Source organism: Pseudorca crassidens, chromosome 7 (genome assembly GCF_039906515.1).
Source record: "Pseudorca crassidens isolate mPseCra1 chromosome 7, mPseCra1.hap1, whole genome shotgun sequence".
Lineage (NCBI taxonomy): Eukaryota > Metazoa > Chordata > Mammalia > Artiodactyla > Delphinidae > Pseudorca > Pseudorca crassidens.
In genome coordinates, this window is record NC_090302.1 from 114,516,158 (window position 1) to 114,533,473 (window position 17,316).

General features: G+C 39.0%; 1 protein-coding gene across 1 annotated transcript in view; it reads left to right on the forward strand.

The window, feature by feature from the left end:
* The window catches only part of DDX60 (DExD/H-box helicase 60), an 84,667-nt gene that overhangs the window by 63,378 nt on the left and 3,973 nt on the right, over window positions 1-17,316 (forward strand). Inside the window, exons 30-35 of the mRNA XM_067745420.1 lie at window positions 634-834; window positions 5,434-5,538; window positions 6,332-6,473; window positions 8,150-8,271; window positions 13,624-13,771; window positions 15,079-15,221. Of these exons, the coding sequence (XP_067601521.1) occupies window positions 634-834; window positions 5,434-5,538; window positions 6,332-6,473; window positions 8,150-8,271; window positions 13,624-13,771; window positions 15,079-15,221 (861 nt within the window). The remainder of the gene's footprint in view (window positions 1-633; window positions 835-5,433; window positions 5,539-6,331; window positions 6,474-8,149; window positions 8,272-13,623; window positions 13,772-15,078; window positions 15,222-17,316) is intronic.

Consider the following 17,316-nt stretch of genomic DNA (forward strand, 5'->3'; position numbering starts at 1 on the left):
AGCCCCGGTTACTCTACTGTAAAATGCAGACAATGATTACACTCTCCTCATAGGGTAGTGGTTGCAGGGTCTTTATAAAAAAGGTGTAAAGGACTTAGCACATTCTGAGCACTTACCGAAGGAGAACTAATATAACTTCTGTAAAGAGTTTGTTCTTAACTTCCTTTGTACAAGTAGCGTTTCTGAATTTTATCTCACTCTTGCATCTCAGTTTGTGCACAATTTTTATGGTGATTTGTCACTCAGCACACACGTGTGTAGGGGAGAGAGAGAAAAGGGACAAAGGAGTGGGGTGGGAAGGAAGAGAGGAAGACTTGTAAGTTCAGCTGTAAGTGAACTGGAAACCAAGGTCTCGTCTTTTTTTCTTCTTGCTGTATATCATTATACAAATATCTAGCACAGTTTGGGGACTGAAATAAGCACATCAGGATGACGAATGTCTCATTTTCACCTCTGTCTCAGCCACGGTGAATTTCCTGCCTGGCACCCAGTTGGATTTTAGTCTCAGTTCTGTAACGGTTGGACATCTTCACAGTGTACTTGCTCTAATGCAGTATAAAAGGCTCAGTTCTTATACTGTGATGGAGAAACTGTTCAGGAAAGATTTACTTTGTGCTTCTATTCTGTTTGCAGATGTCTGGACGGGCCGGACGACGAGGTCAAGACCTGGGGGGAGATGTGTATTTCTTTGGTATTCCACTCCCTAAAATCGAAAAGCTCATCAAATCCAACGTCCCTGAACTGAGAGGGCAGTTCCCTCTCAGCATCTCCCTGATCCTGAGACTCATGCTTCTGGCTTCCAAGGCAGATGACCCGGAGGACGCTAAGGCAAAGGTACTGTGGGGTGGTTTCTGGGGCTGAGTCTCCATTACTGGCCGGGCTCGTTTTTACATCTGTAGTGATAGCTTCTTGGAGTCACCAGTCTTTAATGCTTGCTAGTGTCTTGGCTGGTAGAGAACTGGGGGTGGGTGGGGAGAGTAATAATTAGTTTTGTTGTCTCTGTCAATCATAGAATTTATGGCCAATGGGCATTTGGAGTTGCCCCCAGATTACTATTTTCACGTATGATAAACATTGCCCCATAGGAGTGAAGGGTGCTAGCTATGGATTTTAAAAGATCTGGGTTACAAAAAGATTGTGTTTATGATTTTGTAATAAAAGAGTTTATTTTTCGTAAAAAAAGTAACCCAAGTTCATCAAAGAATATTTGGACAATGCAGAAAGTTGAAGGAAGAAAAAAAGCACCTACACCTAGTTTGACTCTCCAAAAACAGTCACATTCTCATTTTGCTATTTTTTTCAGTCATATTTCTAAGTGTAGGTGTGTATTTGGTTCCTTGCAAAGATATATTTATATTTAGTTGGACTTAAGACTGTGGTTATAAACTTACCGTGAAGTTTTCTGCTGAGATAAATACTTTGAGTTTAATCCCACAATGAGAAATTTAAAATTCGTAATTAAATATTTGGTTTCATCCTTATGAAGATGCATTGTGAAAGGGACCCACTCCTCCCTGGGTTTGTATATTGATTCGCCTGCCCTCTAAATTGGATCCCGTTTGCCACGGTGAGGATTCTTCCAGGACTTTTGTGATGAGCAGCCTCTTGTCATGTTGTTGACGCTCCTACAGACCAGGTGCCTATCATTTTAGACCAAAACTTCCCCATGTTTGAGTTCTTATCTTTTACCTCTATACAGGAGAGAAGCATACGTCTTCTTGCAAACTTTTTAATTTTTTTCAAAAAGGTTTTCTGAGTTGCTGGTCTTCTTTGCCTTGGCCTGTGTGAGGAGCTCTCTCGGTAACCTTCACACATAAAAGACTCAAGTGTGGGCATAAATTTATTGGAATATTCTTTTTACTTATCACATCAAGCTAGAATCACTTCACTGCCCTCTGGCATTTACTGTCATAGAGGAACAGACTCTTGAAATCTCCTCTAGAGGAACTGTGCTAATTCCTGTTTCCTTATGGTTTATTTCTTTCTGCCTATGTAATTAAATGAGTATTTTTAAAAGTCTGTATATTTAAATTCTTTTCCCCAGGATTTTCTATCTTGTGTGTCTTTCCTTTTATGTTTTATTGATGTTTTAGTTATTACATGATGAAAACTTCCAGTCTTCATGCTCAGAAGTTTTTATCGCGGTAAAATACATGTAACATTAAATTTGCCATCTTAACCGGTTTTAAGTGTACAATTCAGTAGTGTTAAGAACCTTGGCATTGTGCAGGGCTCAGGTCGTTCTGGCGCTAAGAAAAGATTTCTTAAGTTAGATCTTTGATATTTGCTTCCGTTTTGATTTGTTCAGTTTCCAGAAAAAGTTACAACTTTTAAAATCAAAAGTCGTTTTCCTGTTCTCCGCTGTTGTTTTTCTTCATTATGAGAGAACACTTGAGTTTATCTCCTGCGTCTCTGATGCACTCTCTCAAGTTTCAGATCTACTACTTAGGGACACCGTGTGGATGTTCATTCTGCTGCTGGACTTGTTTCCCCGAGATTGTGCACTGCTTCCCATGTCACCCTTTCATATCATAATAATGTATTATTTTTTAAATGTCGATTTATATTGTCCATTTACCTTATGCGGTTGTGCCTTGTTTCATAAGAGGTCGTATCTTTTGGCCTCCATTGAGGATGCCAAAGAATTTTTCCAAAATACGTTTTTTAAAAAAACCCATTTTCATAGGTCAGATTACTTTTGAGTAGAAGCCAGTGTTCTTGTGATGGTCTGTAAGTTTCTACAGAGCATGGTCCCAGGTTCCTTTGTTGGACTCACCACGTCCTGCTCTCCTACACGAGCCCACTACCTGCTCCTCCGACAGTAGGCACGTAACACTCCGAGGGGCACGGCTTTGCTGTTTCTGCTGCTTCCAGAACCTTCCCCCAGATGTGTGCACAGTCTCACTCTTCCATCTTGTTCAATTTCTTGCTCTGCTGTTAGCCTGCTGCCACCACTCCTCCTGCGCTGTCGATGGACCCCCGTCTGCCGTGCCGACTGTGATCCCTGCTCATTTATACATAGCACACACCACGCCTTACACAGCTGCAAATCTCTGTCTCTGTCTATATCTACCATCTCTATCATGTTTATTTTCTCTATATTTCCCACTGGAATGTAAGCACCCTAGGCCAAAGTTGTTTGTTTGTCTTAATTCTTGGTACAGACACCCAATAAATAGTTGTAGCATGACTGAATAATTTTAGGAAGTTGGTCTATTTTCTTAAAAGAACTGATCTCTTGTGGGTTTTTCTATTCTCTCACTTTTGAAGGAAAGTACATCCCTTCAAATCTGGTGGTTTGCCAAGAAAGAGGGTGCATGATTTTTCTTTTGGTTTCACTGTCTGCTCACTTCAGTGCTGGTTAAATACCCTTTTAAATGTGAAGCTAGATGAATAGCTTTTGGCCCAAACCTCAGCATTTAGCATATTTTCAAATTATGTAGCTTTCTGGACTGAAAGTTCATCTTCTGCCAATGTCACCGACAGACTGGTCCACAGATTGGTCCTGTGGAGGCCATTCGTCACCACGAACTGCAGTAGGCACCGCAGTCAGAACTCTTCCTGTCGTAATAAGACTTTAGTGACGTGGTCTGCATCTCCGGAGTTACAGTGAAACACCAGAGGTCGCTTACCCTCTGCTACTCTGCTGTTTCCTGCCTGTTGCTCTAAATATAGAGCCAGAGAGAGGAGAAGTTGTAGGAAAGGGCATTTTTGGCTCCCTGAAAACGTATCACCCCAAAGTAGAGGTGATGGATGGTACATCCTATCCCCTCCTTCCTTCTCCCTCCTTCCCTCCCTTTCCCTCTCCCTTCCTTCCTTCTCCCTCCCTCCCTCCCTACCCCTCTCCCTTCCTTCCTTCCTTCTCCCTCCTTCCCTCCCTGCCCCTCTCCCTTCCTTCTCCCCCCTTCCCTCCCTGCCCCTCTCCCTTCCTTCTCCCCCCCTTCCCTCCCTGCCCCTCTCCCTTCCTTCTCCCCGCTTCCCTCCCTGCCCCTCTCTCTCCCTTCCTTCCTTATTCCTCCCTCCCTCCCTGCCCCTCTCCCTTCCTTCCTTCCTCCTTCCTTCCCTCCCTCCCTCCCTCCCTGCCCCTCTCCCTTCCTCCCTCCTTCCCCCACTGCCCCTCTCCTTCCTTCTCCCACTGCCCCTCTCCCTTCCTTCCTTCTCTCTCCTTCCCTCCCTGCCCCTCTCCCTTCCTTCTCCCCCCTTCCCCCTGCCCCTCTCCCTTCCTTCCTTCTCCCTCTCTCCCTCACTGCCCCTCTCCCTTCCTTCCTTCTCCCTCCTTCCCTCCCTGCCCCTCTCCCTTCCTTCCTTCTCCCCACTTCCCCCACTGCCCCTCTCCCTTCCTTCCTTCTCCCTCCTAGTCCTCTGGCCTTACATTGACTAGAGATTCTTCCCAGGTACTATGAACTCTCAGGCCTAAAGGCAGCCACGTTTAATTTCGGTGATGTTGGGAAATTCTCCTTTTACTTGAACCTCATAAACGTTGTAGTGGGCAGTTGGAAGATATCTGAACTGTTACCTCGATGCTGTTTTACTATCTCAATATTTTTATTACTTTGACCTTAATCAACGTGATTCCATTGTTTTTGCAACGATACTGCAGGACATGGGATAATGTATCAATAATATCGTATTTTCTTCCAGAACAACCCAAGATTGTAAGCTCTTAAACTGGATCCACATATATTACCAGATTATTTGGCAACATGTTTCATTTCCAGTGATTCGGTTTTATATGTTCCGTTTTGTTAGGGGAAGGGTGTGCCCTGTAAGAATATGGTAAAATGTGAAATCGCACTGAATCTTAGGTGGCTCTGGTATCTGTGGGGTAAAATGGATATTAGTAATATATATTTGATTGTTTTATATTCTTTTATGAGCTGGTCAGTCAGATGTGGCCACGGGAGGAGACAGACGAGAGGCTCAGGGAAACAAAGTAGAAACTCAAGAGGTCCTAGAAATGCAGGCAGGGTGCACCATGCAGGGCTTCACGAGACCCCAGGATGGTCGGGAGGCAAGAGCCACGAGTGGAGGGAGAGGGCCCATGGGAAGGGCAAGGCATCTCAGAGTAAATAGTTTGGGACTGGGTAGTTGGAATCATTCGGGTGGGCTTGGTGGTCTCTATTTGCCTAGCACCTGGGGTGCTTTAGGACAGGGGAATATTGGCTTGCTGTGTGAGATTCAGGTAAGGCAGCAGGTGGGGCGTAAAGTCGGCATTGGTTGGTTTGTAGAGGAAAGCAAGCTTTGTCAAGTTGTTGTTACCTTTAGGAAGTAGCCCTGGGAGTATCAGTCTCTCCCCAGCCAGCAAGGTTTTTAAGATGTCAAAGCATCGTGATATGCAGGAAAAAATGTTAAATTCCAATGCACCTCTCTTGTCATCCAGGAGTGTATTTCTCAGCAGGAGCACAGTGTGAATTAACATCCTCCTCTCCTCAGGTGCTGTCGGTGCTCAAGCACTCACTGATCTCCTTCAAGCAGCCCCGGGCGCTGGAGATGCTGAAACTGTACTTTCTGTTCTCCGTGCAATTCCTGGTCAAGGAGGTAGGACCGTGTTTGCCTTTTTGTGAGATAGGATCGATACCATCTCTGTTTCTCATCATCTTGAACTAATTCCAGTCTTTCCAAGGTTATAGCCAAGGATTCCTATTACTTACAGTTGATTTAATTATCAAAGTGGGCCAGGTAATGAGTACTAATCTCTCTTATGTTGGTATTGTGGACTGAAAAAAAAAAAAGCACAACCTGAAAGTTGAGAATTATGTTTTATTCGGTGGACATTCTTAGGACTTCAAGCCCAGGACATAGCATCTCAAATAACACTTGAGGGACTGCTCCCAAGAGGCAAGGGAGGAGCTAGGTTATATAGGGGTTTTTGCAATAAAGACCAGGTAGTCAGAACTTCAGAAGATGACTGTTCATTAAAGAAAGCCAGACATCTCAAGTTAAGGAATTTAGCGCTTTTCTGTGTATGGGAAGATGCAAGAGTCTGGGCTCACTGAAATCATTCCTTTGATCTGCACCTCAGCTCTCTGGGGCCAGCGTCCTATACTTTTCCATCCTGAGTGTCCTCAGGTGCACCATTGCGGGGGCTGCAGTGGCTGAGGGCTTGATGGTGGAGCAGCCTGTCTCCATCCTGAGCTCCCTCAGGGCTCACCATCCAGGCTGCTGGAATGTGATGGCTTGGTGGCTGCAACATCTTTTGCTTACTGTTATGGCAGCCATGTTTTAGTTCTCAGTATTAAGTACTGTTTTAAACTGGCACTTAATAAACTGTCTATTAATTAAGGTATGTGGTTGAGTTGAGTCAAACTAATAAATTATGTCTGTTCTTTAGGGCTATTTAGATCAAGAAGGTAATCCTACAGGCTTTGCTGGACTTGTGTCACATTTGCATTATCACGAGCCTTCCAATCTTGTTTTTGTCAGTTTTCTTGTAAGAGGCCTTTTCCATAATCTCTGTCAGCCAACCAGGAAAGGTAAGCTTGACGTTTCATACGTATGGTCTAAAAACAGCAAAGATGCTATAGTGAAGCTAACACTTCAGGAAATCTTTTTTTTTCTACAAAGAAAATGCAAGTTAATATTTAGATAATTTGGAGATACCAAATTAGATGAAATAAAGTTTTATATACCTACTAATGTAGATTACATAGGAGAAAGCCATATTTTGTGGCAACTATTTAAAAATAACAACTTCTTATTAACTTGAGAGATGCCTTGATTCCAGGATTCAGAAATATTAATATATGATTTTTTGGTAAATATTTTTCTAATTAAATGTAATATATGCTCATCATAGGAGGAAAGGGTATAGGAAACCATCATGTTAAAAAAATATTCACTGTTGATATTTGTGAATATTTTCCTCCAATCATATTTTCTTTGAATATAATCCTATAGTGTATTTAAATAGCTGATACCATATTAGTTGCATGATCTAGAAACTTGTTTTCCCCCAGATTTGCTTTTGTCAAATTGTGTACATTTTTTGTGAATTCCATTTGTAAAGCCCATCTAATGTTTCATTTAATGCAGTTTTTATAAAAGCCTTTGATTTTTATAACTAAACCATAGAGCTTTAAACTATGTCCCTAAAATAAATATTTCTGTCTCTGTGCTTAAGTTCGTTGTAGTTCCTGATGCCTGGTGATTTTCTTGCCTTTCACAGCATAACTTTGCTTTATCTTCCATTGTTAACTGGCAGGGACACTCTGTTTTACACAATGTCACTAGGCTCTGAATGTGCATTGTTCTGTGAAACAAGGATCCTCAGGAAGTTCTGTCTCCCAGAAGCTCTGTAAGAGGAGAAATAATTTCAGGCAACAAGAAGTGCAGTTGTGTTTATTGCTGTGTGTGTGTGTGTGTGTGTGTGTGTGTGTGTGTGTGTGTGTGTGTGTAGGGAGGTGTGTGCGGTTATAGACATGGAGACAGAAGCTTTATGAGGTAGATAATATGGACGTTGCTGTTTTGTACATGAGGAAACAGAGAAGTTAGACAAATTGCCATGGTCACAAAACCTAAATATTGTAAGTCTTGAGCCAAGATTCGAATATGAGCAAGTTATTAAAGGTGGCACTTTTTAACACGACCATGTAACAGTCATGTGCTGTGGAGGATGGGAGTGAGTCAGGTTGATGGGATATATATATATAGTTGGAGTATAGTTGCTTTACCATGTTGTGTTGGGGTTGACAGTATATTAACATGAGTGGCAGGGAGGGGAGGGGAGGGGGCTGGGGGGTTATTTGTGGGTTAGTTGTGGAAACCCTTACGTGCTTGGCCGAGGAGACTGGATTTTGTTTATGAGGCATTGAGATGCGATCAGAGGCTTTTGAGGAGGTGAGGTCATGATCATTAAATGCTTAAGAAAACCAATCATAGACTAAAGAGGAAGGTCCCAGGTAAGGGGACAAGGGTCTTTGGTTGGAGTTACAAGAGTCAAGTAGAGGGGGAGCGGCAAGAAGGAAAAAGGAGGCACAGGTGTAAAACTGCCAGCAGAGATAGTCATTCCCTAGTCGCTACACTTGTTACAAATTTCTAGTCTCCATGAAATAACATGCAATATAACATTCAATTTATTGTTCAATTGAAACATTAAAAATGGGATTAATGCACTTTTTATGTTTATGACAAGATATTTTATTTTGTATAGGCTCGAAACATTTTTCTCAAGATGTTATGGAAAAGCTAGTGTTAGTATTGGCAAATCTGTTTGGCAGAAAATATCTTCCAGCAAAGTTCCAAGGTGCTACGCTCAAGTTTTATCAATCCAAGGTAAAATTTATGATTCTGATAACATTAAATAATTAAGATAATTTAACAGATCCTACCGTAAATGATTCCACAGCAGTAGAATTTTATTAATATAGAGTTCATTTGTTTTATAGAAATAATTTCTTCTTCTGTAATCAGTGTTATATTTAATCTGTAATTCACATGTCTCCTCTATAAATCTATCAAAAGATTAAATGCCTTGAGGAAAAATGGGATAAAAAGTTCTGCTCATGTGTTCTGGTGGATTGTATAAACGTGTAGCAATCAGTGGCTAAAGAAAAAAATGTACATAATTATACATTAAATGAACTAATAGTTCCCATCATTGAATCTCTAGTTCTTTTAGCGTCTTTTTACCTTGCAGTAGGTCTATGGACAGGAAGCGTATGCTGTAAACTATAATGTTCTCACTGAAAAAATATTAGAATAGTCATCTAAGAAATCATCCCTTGACACACAGACTGTTGTCCGATTTTATTTGCAATGACTTCTTTGATCATGATTCCCTGTCATTAAATCAGCATCAAATATTATTACTAATGTATTTCACTAGAATCTGAGAAAGTGGGAAGGGCTGGTTATTATACCAGATAACCTTGGTAAAGGTGACAAAGAAGAACAAAAAGAGAAGAGTTCATCTATATTGTCTAACATCACGATGTTAAGTTACCATTCTTAGACCTCACAGAGTGTTCTCTAGACCAGTGAACACAATTTTAGTCACTGACTTTTCATCTTCATATCTTTTTCATCACATGTACATTCTTGGACTATTATTTGTTTTGGTTAAATAAACTTATTTTTCTTACAAAAGACAAGTCAGTATCTCTGTTCTTACACAGATGGTTATGATAGAAAAAAGTACAATAAAAAAAGATTTTGAGTGGAGGCCTCCTATTTCTCTTTTTTCCTTTAAAGATTATTAGAAATTTGAGCACTTCCAGGTGGGACATGCTAGGTGGCCATCACTCCTGTTGCAACAGAGAGCTGTGGAAGGGATGAGGATTATATTGGCTAAAATTATAAAATGGCAAGAACTTACCCAAGGTGTGATTGGACTCTCCAACCATGATTTTTCTCTCAAAGAACTTGTTGATTCTGGACGAGGTTGAAAGTTGTACTTAGCATATCCAGAGAGCCTCTCTTATGAGGTAAAAAACACAACACAACAATAAAGCTTTTAGTGATTCCATGGGGCTGGAGTGACAGAGTAGACACTTGAGAGAGTGTTAACTCAGGACATTCACTGGGTCATATCTGCATGAAATGTCAGGGTGTTACACCAAATTTCTTGCAGTCTTGTAGCATTTACTAAATAAAAACCCACTAGAGGGAAGAGTTTGAATGTATTCATAGGCTTATATTACCCTCAAGGCATTTTTAAAGCCATCTAGGGCTGGAAGATATAAATGTAGGTTATGAAGCTCTACAGGAATGACATGGATCTTTGGGAATCTTTTAGGGCTGAGAAGACTGAGACCCACCAGCCTCATACTCAAAACCCAAGAGGGCTTAAGAGCAGAGATGCACCAGATGTAGACTGAGACTTATTAAAACTGGAAAACAGTATCAATCCACTTCAATCTCTACTTAGACTGAGGTGATCACATCTTCACTCACTTGGCCAAACACAAAATTGGGGAGCTCACCCCAGTGGAAGATAACATTGTTTGAAGTCTATCAGGTCCTTTTACAAACACTTCTGGTGAAAGAAAAAAAAAACCTAAAAAAGTGAGTAAGCGAGAACATATGACCAATTAGCAGGAATGAAAGCAGGCAATAATAATCAACATGAAGATGATTCAGATATTGAAGTTAGAATATAAGGACTGCTCAAGAAAATGGGGGAAGAGATAGAATTGATGAAAGGATGGAGACTTTTCACTAGATAATTACAAAATTGATGAGAGAATAGAGAATTTCACCAGGTAATTAATTGGACCGTCCAGAATTGAAAAATGTACTGTCTGATCAGAATATACATATCAGAAGTCAAAATCAGTGAGTTGACTGATAGCTCAATAAAAGGTGTCTGAATTGTAGCACAGGGAGAAAAAAATGAAAATAAAAGCAATAGCATATGAGAATGTGGATCACATTCAAAAGGTTTAATGTAATATAATGGCAATCCCAGAAGAAGAGGAGGGAGAAGAATGGCCAGAGGGTATTCAAAAATAATAGCTGGGAATTTTCCCAAGCTGATGAAAGACGGCACTCCATAGTTTCAAAAGATTAGTCAGTCAACTTCAAGAAGGATAAAGAAACATTAAACTAAAACTACTGAAAGTCAAAAACAAAGAGAAAAACACAAATCAGCTAGAGCCGAAATAGACATTTCCTTGAAAAAAGCAATAATAAGATGGATAGCTGACTTTCTGACCAAAATAATGGAAGGTATAAGAAAATGGGAATATAATTTTCACTCCACTCTGTTTATTTTTATGCATGAATGTGTACAGATACTGAGCGTATGTTTTAAACATAAGTTAAAACAGGGTAAATATATTGTGATTGGTTTCATGACATATCAAGAGGTTATGCATACCTTATTTTAAAAGTTTTTTTGAGGTATAAGTGATATATAAAAATTGCATACGTTTAATATACACATGTTAATGCGTTTGGACGTATGCATACACCTGTGATATCATTGCCACAACAAAGGCACTAAACATATCCACCATGTCCAAAATTTTTCTTCTGGTTTTATTTAGTTAGTTAGGAATACTTACCATGAGATTTATCCTCTTAATGTAGTTTAAAGTACACAGTACTGTATCGTTAACATAGGTAGTACGTTGTAGAGAAGATCTACAGAAATTATTTAGCCTGCATAACAATAATTTATATTCAATGAAAAACAATTCCCTATTTCCACCTCCACCCAGCCCCTGACAATATTCTCTGCTTCTATGAGTATGACTGTTTTAGGTCCCCCATGTAAGTGGAATCATGCAGTGTTTGTCCTTCTGTGTGGCTTATTTTACTTAACATAATGTCCTCTAGGTACATCCATGTTGATCTCCTTTTTTAAGAATGAATAATATCCCACTGTATGTATGCAGCACACTTTCTTATCGATTCATCTTGCTGATACACACTTGGGTTGTTTGTATGTCTTGCCTGTTGTGAATAATGTTTCAGTGAACGTGGATGTACAGGTATCTCTTCAACATCCTGATTGCAACCCTTTTGGATATATACCCAGATGTGGAATTGCTGGATCATATGATAGTTCTATTCTTAATTTTTTTAAAGAAAACTTTGTATGTTTTTCATAGTGGCTGCACCAATTTACATTCCCACCAACAGTGTACAAGGTTCGAATTTTTCTACGTTTAAAATTTTTCTTCAACCCTTATAATCTTGTTTTTTTTGATGATAGCCATTCTGACAGGTATGAGGTGCTATCTCATTGTGGTTTTGATCTGCATTTCCCTGATGATTAGTGATGCTGAGCAACTTGTAATATACATGATAGCAGTTTGTATGCCTTCTTTGAAGAAATGTCTTTTCAAGTCCTTTGCCCGTTTTTCTTTTGTTTTTTTTTTTTGTTTGTTTTGCTATGGAGTTGTACTAGATTCTTACGTATTTTGGATATTATCCCTTATCAGATGGTTGGTTTAGAAATATTTTCTCCCATTCCAGAAATGCCTTTTCACTCTGTTGATTATTTCTTTTGCTGTGCAGAAGGTTTTTAGTTTGATGTAGTCCCACTTGTTTATTTTCACTTGTGTTGCCTATACTTTTGATGTTACATTAAAAAATCATGGCCAAAACCAATGTCGCTATATTTTCTTTTATTAATTTTACAGTTTTAGGTCTTACATTTAAGTCTTTAAACCGTTTTGAGTTTATTTTTATGTATAGCATATGGTAGGGGTCCAATTTCAATCTTTTACATGTATATATCATTTTGCCAATACCATTTTTGAAAAGACTATCCTTTCTCTATTGTGTGTTATTGGTACCTTTGTCAGATATATGCTGGTAATATATATATGTGAAATATGTTTCTGGACCAGAAACACCGTAATTGCCTTAAAATTGAACAAACTCGTTTCATTTCTAAATACACATAAGACAAAAAATAAATAAAATGGAAATTATCAAATATTTTAGTTAAATGATAATGAAGAGTACATACAAATATAAGATGTGATTTATGCAATGATTAGAGGGACATTTATAGCCTTTATAACCACATCTTAGAAAAGAAGACAGGCTGAGAAAAAAATCAGTGATTTGACTTTTCAGCTTAAGGAGTTAGGAGAAAACAAAACAAAGCAAAATAAATAAAACAGAATATCTAACCTAAGGGAAATACAAGAAAAAGAGTAATAAAATGAGAACAGAAATAAAGTAAATTGAGAACAATTGTAAAAAAAGGGAAATCAGCAAGGCCTAAGTTGCTTCTTTGTTAAGATTTATAATAAAAGTGATGAATACACAGCAAGACTCATTGACAAAGAAGGGAGAGAAAGCACAAATTACAATTATCAGGAAAGAAAATGAGACATTATTACAGATCTTATGTAGTACATCAAATGGAAAAAAAACATTTGACTATTTGGACAAAATGGGCAAATTCCTAGAAAATGCAACTTTCTAAAACTAACCAAGGACTATATGAATAATTTCATATCTGATAGCCATTAAAGAAATGTAACCAATTATTTTTTTTTAATTTCCCATTTAAAAAAACCCAGGTTCAGATGGCTTCAGTGGTGAACTTTTTTAAACATTTAAAGAATAACAGCAAATTTTCACAAACTCTTCTAGAGAATATAAAAAGAGGGAGCAAAACTTAAACTTAATATCAAAACTTGACAAGGACATTATAAAAAATTAGAGATGTATCTCTTATGAAAATATAGATAGAAGAATAATTAACAAAATATTAGAAGAATGAATCCAGTGGGGCTTTAAAGACCCTCACAATTGAGTGAGGTTTATTCCAGGCACAAAGGGGACTTTATATTGTTGCTTGCTTTCCAAACATGTCACTAGATTCTTTGAAATATTCACAAGTCTAATGTCATTTGAGGGCATACTTCTATTTAAAAGAGTTTTGATTAAGTAGCATGAAAACAAATTTTTAAGAGCAAAGGTATTGGCTTTTATAACACAAATAGGAATAAAAAATGAATTTCACCTGAATTTCATAGATGAAAGAATGGAACAGTTACATTACTGAATAGATAGATTAACTATAGAATTACATTACATTGTTCTTTGCAGTTCTTCTAAACTTTCAGTTTTCAAGGATGGTACGTAGATCTCTCTGAAAAATATTTGGCCTCCAGTTTTTTGTTTTTGTTTTTTTTTTTGATGACCTCCTTGATGATTTAGGTGTTTCTGGAGGATCTCCCTGAGGACTTCAAGGCCGCTCTAGATGAGTATAACACAAACGTGACAAAGGACTTTGCCTCTTTCCTACTGATTGTTTCCAAACTGGCTGATATGAAACAAGAACATCAGCTCCCATTGTCAAAAATAGGTAAGTGTATCTTAGCTCCATTGTGGGACAGTTTAAAAAATAAATAATCTTGCCATAAGTATATTTTATCCCATAAGAAGAGTAGAGCCCGGGAAAGATCAGTCTGCCTTAGAATAAGGGGATCCTTTCTGCTCTTTCAAGGAAGACGGTATGATTATTAGAATTAAGTAAAGGACAGTGGAGAATGACATTGAATAGAGTCATTTATAAACCATATTGATTAAAGGTTGGGTTTGGGACAAGCCTGGAAAATGGAGTAAGGACACCTATGAGATGAGGAGAAACAAGAAGCGATTCTGTCACTTTTTCCTTGAGAGGAGCTGTGCATGGTGGTCATGAGCATAAACTCTCTGCATTATGACCTGAGTCCAAGCTCTGGCTCTGCTACTTGTTAGCAGTGGGACTTTGAGCAGGGGACTCCATATTCCTGCCTCGATTTTCTCAACAGATAAATAAGGAGGATAACATTATCCACCTAGTTTGGGTGAGCTTTAAATAGTTAAGCCAATGTCTGTAACTTATCTCCAAACAGCACGTAGCACGTAGTCAACACTCCTGATCTTTGCTCTTACTTTTCATGAGCTATTGGCTGGAAATCTTCTGGGAGAAACTAAACTGGAAACGGTGACAGGGATACAGGGAAAGGGGTGAGCTCTGGGTAGCCATTTCCTGGTTTGGTAACATCCTCAGCTGGAAGAAGTCAGGGAGGAGGACCGTGTAGCTTTCTGGACAGTGTGAAAGCAGGAAGTAGACAGTGGCAGAGGGTGTGGCGAGCATCCAGAGGAGGAAGAAAAGGAACGGGAAGGTTCGGCCTCAGTCACAAACGAGAGCCGACTGTGAACGCGCCCTCCGGTGCTTTACAAAGGGAGGAATGGAAAACATACTTCTTCTCATACGCCATTTCCAAACCTGCTGATGGTGGCTGCTTGAATCAGCCTGTCTAGAAGGATTCTGCAGCCAAGTCTGAGTTCGGTGGGAAAAAGGACCAAGGTAATAACAACGATTCTGGGCTAAAAGAGGATACCATTTAAATTTAGTCTTTTATGACCTGTTGATCAAAGCAACTAAAATATAATACAAAATTTTATACCGTTGATAATAGTATTAATAACTAACATTTATTGAATGTATTCTATGCCAGGATGTGCTTCTTACTGTATGTGATCAGTCCTATTCAGTCTTCATTACAGTGTTGGTCCTTGAAAGTTGAATGGCTCCCCTTGGCCTCCTGGTCTAGAGCAGGTGTGTAAGGCTTGGCAGTCTGGCTTAATCTTCAAAGCTGATTTGTGCCCACCTCTTATGGCCAGATTTCTCAGGTCAAGAGTGTGAAGACTCACAACTTGTGTCTCACTTGATGAGCTGCAAGGAAGGCAGAATAGCCATTTCTCCGTTTGCCTGTCTCTCTGGGAACTCTGACGGCAGTTTGCTTCATCTAGAAACTTCAGACCATGTAAGTGGAAAACGAGGCTTATAAGTAAAATGTCATTAAGAAAGAATTGGATTTATGCTTCTGGGCAGCTCAGCAAGGGCTTCAGATTCCCCAGATAGAAAAGAGTTTCAGGTGTATCGACAGAAATACCCAGGGAAAGGTGCTCTTGAGGCCAGTTTGTCACCCTGGCCTGAGGAACCCTGTTCCAGTATACAGAAATCCAGGATCACCACTTTTCTGGAGATTGGCAGAGGTTTGCTGTGAAAAGAGCACATAAAACTATCTTCAGGCTTTCCCAGTGTTGCTGTAGACGCTGTAAATCCCATATATTCTGGATCGGTGGTGTCAGAAATGAAGTATAGAGAACTAGATACATTTAAGATGTACTGGATAACCCATTTGAATGTTGGAATAAACTTGTGGAAATTTAAGTGTAGTTGATTTACAATGTTGTGTTAATTTCTTGTGTATAGCAAAGTGATTCAGGTACACACACACACACACATACATGCTTTTTCATATTCTTTTCCATTATGGTTCCTCACAGAATACTGAATATAGTTCCCTGTGCCATACAGTAGGTCCTTGCTGTTTATCCATTCTCTATATAATAGTTTGCATCTGCTAATCCCAAACTCCCAAACCATCCCTCCTCTACCCCCTCCTCCCCTTTGGCAACAAGTCTGTTCTCTATGACTGTGTGTCTGTTTCTGTTTCATAGAGAGGTTCATTTGTGTCATATTTTAGATTCCACATATAAGTGATATCATCTGGTATTTGTCTTTCTCTTTCTGACTTTGCTTAATATGATAATCTCTAGGTCCATCTGTGTAGCTGCAAATTACATTATTTTATTCTTTTTTTATGGCTGAGTGGTATTCCATTGTATATATGTACCACATTTGCTTTATCCAGTCATCTGTTGATGGACATTGAAGTTGCTTCCATGCCTTTGCTATTATAAATAGTGCTGCTGTGAACGCTGGGGTGCATGTATCTTTTCGAATCATGGTTTTTGTCTTTTCTGGATATATGCCCAGGAGTGGGATCACTGGATCATATGGTACCTCTATTTTTAGTTTTTTGAGAAACCTCCACCCTGTTTTCAAAGAATTTTGAAAAACTGTATAGACCCTTGTGCATTTTAAATGGACGCATATATTTTTATCATATACTTAAATAGTTTCTAATGATATAGATTGCATTTTCAGATAAGTGTTGATATGTTAAAATAGAACCATTGCATCATCCTTTTAAATGTATAAAATGGAATATAAATACTAAAGTGTTCTAACGCCCATAACTGTCAAGTTAAAAACAGTCAAGAATAACATTTTTAATGCTTTAAATTTTGATGTAGTTCTTTTCTTCTTGTGTTTAGACTCTGCATCCCCGCACATAATTTTACCTTACTTATCCACCAATTCCCCTTGATTGCAAATCTTCCAGACTTTCGGGGTCAAAACGATTTTCTGGATCATAACGGAATAAGAATATTCTAAGGACTTTGAATAATAATAACTTTCTGAGCTACTCCCCAGTCATTTTAGAAAGTAGCTGTACCAGTGTGCACTCTCACTGGCCCTGCACTAGAGTTCCTGTTGACCCCATAGAGTTTTCAGAAAATCAGCAGACATGAAAAACTACTGATGTGCATTCTTCCTTTTCTTATTTTCCTTTTTCTTTCCCCTCCATCTTCCTCCCCTTCCCTTTTGTTCCAGTAATTGGGATCCAAAGATTGTCAGTTACTCAGTTTAAGCCTTCTTTCCAGACATGCAAGGCACCAGCTCCCTGACACTGTGTACAAAGGTATTTCCTGCACCAATTAGGATACTGATAAAATTTTAAGTTAGCTTTTCTTTCCTAGTGAGCCTTGCTATATTCTAGTGGACGGGTAGTTAAAGTTTTTATTGTACGTTGTGAGGCAGTGATGTTCATCAGTGGAGCCAGGCCATCCTACTGTCCTACTTGGGACAGCACTACCTCAGTGTGGATGAGAGACACCCTCTTCCTTCACTGTGAAGAGTGTGCTTTCAACATGTTGATTCTAGGAAGGAACTATGAAGCACAATGTAAGAAATCATAAACTTCCTTTACACATAAATAGTAAATTAAG